This window comes from Vanessa atalanta, chromosome 25, assembly GCF_905147765.1.
Source record: "Vanessa atalanta chromosome 25, ilVanAtal1.2, whole genome shotgun sequence".
Lineage (NCBI taxonomy): Eukaryota > Metazoa > Arthropoda > Insecta > Lepidoptera > Nymphalidae > Vanessa > Vanessa atalanta.
In genome coordinates this window covers 7,134,238-7,143,295 of record NC_061895.1, presented here as the reverse complement: position 1 = coordinate 7,143,295, position 9,058 = coordinate 7,134,238, and the positions used below count along the sequence as shown (strand labels likewise).

At 34.5% G+C, this 9,058-nt stretch overlaps 1 protein-coding gene across 2 annotated transcripts in view; it reads right to left on the bottom strand.

Annotated features, from left to right (window-relative positions):
• Positions 1-9,058, bottom strand: part of LOC125073696 (fibrillin-2-like) — a 29,481-nt gene continuing 20,423 nt past the window's right edge. For both annotated transcript variants that reach the window (XM_047684667.1, XM_047684669.1), the window contains 19 exons: positions 8,807-8,956; positions 8,075-8,174; positions 7,935-7,996; positions 7,685-7,813; positions 7,370-7,513; positions 6,622-6,763; positions 5,696-6,372; positions 5,112-5,348; positions 4,846-4,956; positions 4,502-4,678; positions 4,187-4,336; positions 3,591-3,748; positions 3,198-3,293; positions 2,685-2,812; positions 2,248-2,387; positions 1,660-1,804; positions 1,292-1,412; positions 571-692; positions 1-191 (listed from right to left, as the gene is read on the bottom strand). In XM_047684667.1, coding sequence (XP_047540623.1) covers positions 29-191; positions 571-692; positions 1,292-1,412; positions 1,660-1,804; positions 2,248-2,387; positions 2,685-2,812; positions 3,198-3,293; positions 3,591-3,748; positions 4,187-4,336; positions 4,502-4,678; positions 4,846-4,956; positions 5,112-5,348; positions 5,696-6,372; positions 6,622-6,763; positions 7,370-7,513; positions 7,685-7,813; positions 7,935-7,996; positions 8,075-8,174; positions 8,807-8,956 — 3,152 coding nt within the window. In that variant the 3' untranslated portion in view covers positions 1-28. The remainder of the gene's footprint in view (positions 192-570; positions 693-1,291; positions 1,413-1,659; positions 1,805-2,247; positions 2,388-2,684; positions 2,813-3,197; positions 3,294-3,590; positions 3,749-4,186; positions 4,337-4,501; positions 4,679-4,845; positions 4,957-5,111; positions 5,349-5,695; positions 6,373-6,621; positions 6,764-7,369; positions 7,514-7,684; positions 7,814-7,934; positions 7,997-8,074; positions 8,175-8,806; positions 8,957-9,058) is intronic.

Here is a 9,058-nt window from a genome sequence, read left to right as displayed (position 1 = left end):
AACAATTTAAAATTTTATTATAGTATATCTAAAACTCATATTCCGATACATAAATATATAATTTGGCAACAGCAATGCCTCCGAACTGTTCTCCGTTATAAAGCGTCATAGACAATTCCAGTTCTATACTCTGTGGTCCTTCAAGAGGCCGAACGAGTGACGTCACAGCTTGATTACCGGTCTGAATTAATCTGGAAAAATAAACGAAACATTGTCGGTGTTAGAAAAACTTTATACTTCTTAGTGTTAGAGTATATGGGCGAAGATGATCATATATTACCATGTGGCCATTTTCCATAAAAGTTAAAATATACATACTGCCAATTTGAAGACTGTTGTTAATATACTCATATTCGTTTCCAATAATTAAGACTTTTGGGATACGAATCGAATACGTACAATAAGTGCCAAAATGATCAAGTCATCTTACGTAATGATGTCTTTCAAACAAGTGGGACCACACGTTAACATTGCTAAAGTTGCTTGCAAAATATCTACTACTAAAAAATAAAGGTTCATTTTGAAGACTTTAAGCTGTTTTTATTTTCATCTTTCATCATTTCTACTCACAGGAAGGCGTTAATATCAGCCTTCTCAGCGACTGAGGGTGGAGCGTCTACTTGTACGATGCGTAGCTGGAACACCATACGTGCGTGCGTCCACGGCGGACCTCGCATTGTGAACAGATCCACCTGGAAACACATTAACATCACCGATCGTAGCACTATAATCATCAAGCATCAGCGTTCCAGCTATCATTACTGACATCACAATCAGTACTACCACTTTGTGCAATGATCGCCAAAGTAAGAATATCAAATAAAATATAAGTAAATCATTGAACGATCGTTGATTGCCTATTGCGTCATCATCTGCCATCGACCAATGACCGATCAGATTAAAGAGACATCAATTAATCTAACCTTGTTAAGCGTTTCAACAACCACAGATAATAAAACTAGTTTTTAACGGATTTAATCGCGTATATTAATTATTTTAACATCCCGACGTTTCGAGCACTTTGCAGTGTTCGTGGTCACGGGCAGACTAAGGTGACATTTGTCTGTTCGAATTACAAAAGAAATATTATTTACAACTACCGCCAACGATTTCTAAAAACGATTAATAAAATCCTTATAAATACAAAAACATTTTCATAAATACTAAACTCTTTTCGAGTATGAATAAGTTTGTTGACTAATAATATAACTATCAGAGAATTATGAAAATATCTGCCAAAAGAAATGTTAAAATTAATCATTTACAAACAATTATTTTGTTCGATACTTACTTTAGATTCAGGTATGTAGAGATTTGAGACGAACGTGAAAAAGTTGTAGGAGTAAGTACTTGGCTTGTGTGAGCACTCCCAGTCGGTGGGAGGGCAATAGGTTTGAATAATCGAGCACCGACTGAAATAAATAAATTTGAGTGTTAACGCTGAATGTGATACTTAGATTGCTTTTAACAAGAATATAACAAATAATCTCTATTAAAAACAATATTGTTTTGTCGGTAGAAAGTGAAAAGTGTGCATTAGATATAAATATATAATATGCAGATAGTGTTTTGGAACATCATCACTTATTGAAGATTGTTATTTTCGGAGTCGTGGAGTCGTGATCTTGGTGACTGCTGTAAGTTGCTGACAGTACTCACTGTTTGCTCTCGAGCTGGTATCCTGGTGGGCATGTGATACGATGACAACGGTAACCACCACGCGTGTTAAGACAAACATCACTGGCGCCCTCATACTGCGCACCGTGTGCACATGGGGCCGCACCCGTCTCACACTCGTCGATATCTGTGCAAGGATGCAAAACGTTACAGTACTATGTGGCACAAGAGATTTATGATGTTTTTCTAAACGAAGAAGGCTACTAGCGGCTGATACCTGCTGATAATCGACAATAACTGTCAAATTCACAGATAACAAACGATTTTTCAAAAATCGAAAAATAAAAATCGAATGAATAACATATTTTCTTCAAAAAGAGTCATAGCATATTATTAAAATAATTTAAATTTGGAACCTAAATAGATTGATAAATATTGATCTTCCCACTTCACCACAATTTCACCTGTGACCATGGGAAGGTATAACACTAGTTTTGAAAAGTACAAATATATATTAACTCAGCATCTCTTTCAGTTAACCAATATAAATAAAATGAGGGTACCTACTTATTAATAAAAAAGTTAGTGACATCTAGAAGTTTTAATAGGTTATTTATAATTATATTTTACCAATACAGCTCCTCTTATCTTCAGACAGCCTGTATCCTGGCGGACAGGTGCAGCGGTAGCTGCCGGGCTCATTGAGACAACGACCGATGCACAGGTTCTTGTGCTTGAACTCCATACATTCGTCAACATCAGAGCAAGTGCTAAGAACACAGAGAAGTTTTTAAGGCATTCGAGTTTAGAACATAAATCTTTAAACGCTCTTAAAAATTAAAATATACTCGTACTTTTATACCGTTATTGATCCATGTCTTTGGTCAAAGGTTTGGTGAAACCACTTTTCATCTGAGTTTAGTCTGTTTGAGTGTGTGTTTTTCTAATATTATTAAAACAAAAAACAATCGTTTATTTCCAAAATCGTTACACGAGACTTGATATACCAATCTTCAGCATAACTAAATTATATAGTGAAATCAAAAATGTTTCGTTGGCTGTCGTACCGGTTGTCCTTGTTGAGACGGTAGCCTCGGTGGCAGCCACAGCGGTACGTGCCCCACACGTTATTGCAGCGCTGCTCGCACAATGTGCCTGGACGAGACTCTACGCACTCATCCACGTCCACGCATATCTGCAATCATATCAGAAAAATAAAATAAAGTAGTCATCAAATGTTTATATTCTATTTAGGTAGGTATACTATAGCTGCTAGATGAAATTAAATGTATTTATAATAATTTCGGGTATCTAGAACAAGTTTGTATCCTGTATCTCAACCGTGCTCTATCTACTCTAGTACAATTTAACTTAATATGATTTCCTTAGTTAGTTATTAGTCGGCTGTTATGATACCTACGGGTTGAGATTAATATCCTACTCTACCCAAAAGCACACTTTCGTATATGGAGCTGCATAAACTTCTAAGGAATACACATACAAGAATGGACCAATTAAGGATATTTTTACACACAGATCATATAACAATTTGTATTTTATTATATTGTTTGTAGACAAACCTTATCATTAATTGGTGCTGACGTGAATCCTTGATGACATTGACACTGATATGAACCCACTGTGTTCACGCAGTCTCCGTGTTGTGAACAGACAGGCTGAAATTAAAATTAGAGTTTGAAAATAGTTAACCAAAAGTGTGCATGATTATTGTATATATTATTAGATTTTACTATTAAATACTAGCGTTACTTGTCATCGATTATTTGAACTATGCTTATGTTTGCATCACGAAGGTATACAAACATATTATCCAGTTTCAGTTCAATAATTACCTCCTTTTCAACAGTTCAAGATAGTGGTTCATTTACAGTAGTTAAAGATTGTAAAATTCAGAATCTTAACGTATGATCTTAATTTAAATAAATACTTTTAGAGATTTATTTTAAGCTTACCACACTGCCACCTAAAGAACACTCATCCACATCTTCGCACTGATGATCACCAATTAGTTTATGTCCTACCGGACAGCTACATGTATACCCGCCTGGTAAGTTGGTACATATTTGCAAGGGACCGCATTGAGCTTCTCCTGTGGCACACTCGTCTATATCTAGAAATGGAAGGAAATGTTTGATGAAATGAAACACACGAAAAAATTTAAACCATTGTAAAGAAATGGTATCTATCTGAGCAAAATACAAATTGAAGATAAAATTGTCACGTCCATTGATACGATCATTGTGACATTATTATCAGTTTGTTGTATCTAATTAGCTAGACCGTAAATCTGTAACTGTAGATGGCGCCCTCAAATTCTTTCAAGCACCTCTGAATATTCAAGTGTTGATAAATTTGAAATTCATTTCTTTTCATCATTCTCATTTCTCGGCAACGAAGAAAAATCATCATGTTATATGAAATTTTGTGTATCATACCCAATTTAATTGTAATTTAATTGAATCTGTATAAGCTCGGACCTGTTCCTTGACCTGACCTGGGCCTTTGCCCAGCAGTCCAACATGTACAAGCTGAAACATTTTTGCATTACCTTCGCATGTCTTATCATCTCCGAGTTTAGTTCCCCAGGGACATTTGTACACTGATCCTCTGTCCTCGATTTGTGTGATTTCAGGGTTAGCGATCTTTCTACCGCCTTTTGTACCAGGGATTATATTCTTAGGGTCAACACGAGGATAAGCTGTAAACGTATACATTGAATTACAAAGAATAATAGAGATACAATAACTTATCAAGAATATTATGGTTGGTTATTGTTAATTAACGAATATGGCTTAAAAACATTATTGTAACTTATTTTTTTATAAATTGTGTATTTTTAGTTTCTTATAAACATGATTCTTACCAGGTATATTACTATAACCGGGTGGGAATTTGCCCTTGTTCCTGACAGGCACACACCTGTGTCTCTCTGGATCTAATCTCCAGTTGGGCAGGCACTCGCATCGATAGCCACCTTCGGTGTTGATACAAATTTCAACTGAAGCACAATTGGCTTGGCCGTTTGTGCATTCATTAATATCTGAAATCATGTTCGTTAAATAATCAAAACAACCAAAAATGTATATAAAATAAATCAAGAATATTATTTTTAATTAGAATGAGATATTAATGTATTATTTTAAATTTAATAGACGATAACTAAAAAAAGCGATCTTAAAATGAAATAAAATATTTTAAAACTTTTACCTTCACATTTTCCGGTTTGAGAATTTAAGTGATATCCGACATCGCAAATGTTTCTTGGTCTGAATGGTCTTGAAATCATACTACGTTGATCTGGATATCCCCAAAAGTAGCCTTGATAGGAAATAATGTCTTATTGTTTAATTTTATATTATTATGTGATATTTAGCTTTATATTGTCAAATTGTTTTGGGGGCTATAGTTATAGTTTATACATAGTAAATCCATACTAGAAGACATTAGAAGAAATTCATACTATATTGACTTACTTTTAGTGCTCGATGTTGTCGGAGCTGGTGTAGTTGTACTGGTAGTTGTACTAGTAGTAGTACTTGTAGATGTACTAGTGGTGGTAGATGATGAGCTGGTAATAAGAACGCAGGCTCCTGTTGGCAAATCCCTCCTGAAGCCAAAAGCGCAATCGCACAAGTAGCCTCCCATTGTGTTACGACATGTTTCTGTTAAGCCTGAACAGCTGTGGCGATTTGTAGCGCATTCGTCAATGTCTAAAATAAAAATTGCCAACGGTTTATTTGAATACAGACATTTTTATGTGCGGAATGTCCTATTTGTAGTGCCTAAATATCCCACTCTCTACATAAACTCTCTACATAAATAATAGTCGCCACGTGGGAAATGTCCATGCTATAATCCATGAAAATCAGGATCCTACATGGTTTCTGAAGCAAGGAAGTAACTATTTTTTGAAAGAAAACCCTTAATATTTTTATGGACCAAACCAAGGTTTGAAAACATGTCAGGACCTTATAACAATAGAATAAGATTTTTATCTATACGTAATAAACACTCTTATATCATTGAACTAAATAAGTTTCTCTTTTTCTTAACTCACCAAAACAAGCACCGTACGTATCCATTTCAAAGCCTACTTGACAATCTGTAGGTCTTTCATTAATTTTGGTCCATTCATTTTTCGGTACATTACTAGTATCTACTAATACTGATCCATCATTTTTTTTATGTCCTACGACTGTCGCTGTTTCTTCACTATAATTCACAAATACAAATTTAGGCGATGTCGGTCTTTCTGGTAGAGGACTATATGTAGTTTCAGTAACTTTAGGATATGATACAGTATAGTATTCTAATTCTTTATGTTCAGTTATAGTTTCAGGGGGTCTGGTAGGTTCCGTTGGTTCATAGCTAGGCTGGGTAGGTCGGTAAGCAGGAGGTTCAATTCTAGGTTCTTGTGGTAATTCAGGTCTAATAGGATAATACGATGTCTCAGGAGTAGTTTCTTTGAATTTATTCGGTTCTTGTGATGTAGGTTCAGTTGGTTTGGGATAATTAAACGCTGGTTCTGGTTTTTCTTCCTCGTTAATCGTGTTTAAATTAATACTATTATCAAAGTTTTCCTCTGCTGGTGTGATTTTAGGCTCTTCAGGTGTATGTTCTGTAGTAGATTTAGGAGTTGGTGTAGTTTTAGTTTCAGTTGTAGTAGGGGTAGGAGTAGTAGTTGTTATAATTTCAGTTTCAGTTGTGTTTTTATCTCCTTCCTCGATTTCTTCTCTGAAAATAAGAATCGAAATTAATTATTTTTTTATGAAACCGGATATATATAGAAAAACAATGCTTAGATTATCCAAATATTACTCGATTTATCAAAGATTAGCAGAATTCTTAAAAAAAAAATAGTTTCATATTTGTGACACATTGGTTTAAAATTGTTGCATAATTATTACAATAAAATTTAAAACCAAATTCATATTTAGTGGTATACATTAACATCTAATGTGGTGCATGGAGAGAACAACTTACTCGGAGTCATAGTATTCATATTCGTATTCGGGCGGTGCTGGCGTGGGTTTCTGACAGCGGAAAGATCCGGGAATGTTGACGCACTGGTACTCAGGACCCGCACGGGCGCAGTTATGTGTACCCAGAGCGCATTCGTCAATATCTAAGTAATCGTGTAATGTATTTTGAATATGTTTACGGCTAAATATCACGGTTAAGTAAGTTAAACGATCAATGCTTACAGAGAAGAAAAGAATAGACTTACAAATAAATAAGGCTTAGCATTATTGTTAGAATTATATACGTATATTATATAATTGTTAAAGTTTGATCACATCTCATTCAAAAATATATTTTACTCGGTAGAAGGACTAGGAAGGTGGGTGCCCAACAGCAATACATAGTAATGTCGTGTTTCGGTTTGAAGGGTGAGTGAGTCAATGTAATTACAGGCATAGGGGAAATAACATCGTAGTTTTTAAGGTAGATGGCGCATTGGTGTTCTAAGGAATAGTTAATATTTCTTACGGCGCCAAAGTCTGCTCATCCGCCTGATAATTTCATTGAAAAAACTTAGAATTAGTTTGTGTTATATGGTATAAGTGTAAAAGGGATTCAAATTTGTTGTTTTGAAATGTTCGTCTATGGTCGTCTTATGCGAAATTACTACTATACGCTTCCTTAATTGTAATGTACTCTTATGAAAAAGTGATATTCCATCGAGCCATAAACTTTCTTCCTTATATCAGTCTAAGATCGAAAGTGATACCTTCACAGTTGCTAGAAGAATGATGTATGATGTATCCCGTCCCACAGGACAACAATCTAATGCACAAGTATGAGCCGACAGTGTTATCACAGCGCTGGGAGTCCGGAATACAGGTATTTTGATCGGTTGCACATTCATTTATATCTAGAAGATTCAATCTGTTAATATCTAGTTTTACTGCATTTTCGGGTTTAAGAAATTATTTAAAAAAAAATGGATAATAATAAGAATTTCTTATTAATTTCTGGTCAAATACTGGAAATATTATTTAGGCTTCTAGTGACTTCATTATTTCCTATAAAAAAAAATACTTACCAACACAGGCTCTGGTCCTGGGATCCAGGTTAAAACCAACCTTACAATTGCATGCATAACTGCCGTTTGTATTCAGACAGTTCTGGTATTGATCACACATGTGCGTCCCTTCTACACACTCATCTATGTCTGAAATAAAATTGTCTTTTTGTAATTTTAATAATAAGTAAGTTTCAATTATAAGAACGATAATGATATTATTTGAAAGATATCGATGATTTGAACGCTACGAGATTTTTTTACAACTTACCATCACATTGCTTTGATGCTGGATTTCGTCGCATGCCATCAGGACATTTGTTTTTGGAATTGCTAAAAATAACATAAAATAAGAATCGATTTTCATTTCATATAGATTCATAACTATCTGTCATAAATTTGTAAACTTACCTTAAGTCCACCTTTGGCTTGCAATCGTATTCTCCAAGAACATTGACACATATCTGATCATGTTTACAAATGTCCTGGCCATCTTCACACTCATTGATATCTACAATTACATGGTTACCATTATTGAAATTATATTAATAGAATAGTCATCTTTAAATTGCTTTGATAACTAAATGTCTTCAAGCTAGTTTTCAAATACCCTTGCGATATAGCGTTCGTATTTGAAGAATAAATTCCAAACGAGTTTATGGGACTTAAAAATAATTTTAGAATTAGAAAAGATTAAATTTTGAGTCGAAATATTTGTATTTTGGTATGTTGGGCTTTGTGCCGACAAAGCCCAACTGGTCGGCACCAGTCTGGGTAAGTATCGCTCATGCAACCAAGCAGAAATACTTAGTATTGTTGTGTTTCGGTTTGAAGGGTGAGTGAGCCAGTGTAACTATAGTCACAAGGGTTATGACATCTTAGTTCCCATGATTGGTAGCGCATTGGCGATGTAAAAAATGGGTTAAATTTCTCACCACTAATTATCAACTGACCTATTTATCCGTTCGTCAAACGTCGTTCGACAACATCAAAATAATTTAATCTTTAAAACTTTATTCTTTTCAAAAGTATAAATTGATCATAACTATTATACATACATAATATTAAGTTATACAATTTATATTTAATCTAAAAGTTCTGGTTGCCTTTTTCTAACTGAACTTTTTAAAACATAAGACTTACCTTCACATTTATTAGTGATGGAATTGGTTTTGAAACCAGGCGGGCAGTGCTTTGAACCTTTGTCTTGGCAGTGAAATGATCCCCTCGTGTTTATGCAGAATTGCGACAGTTTGTTGCAATCGTCTTTACCGATTACACATTCGTCAATATCTATAAAGAAAAATAATAACGATTTCTGAGTTAACTTTTTGATTATTAAAATATAAGACGATGATGCAACTAAACGCAATCAAAGTATACCATAAAATTGTT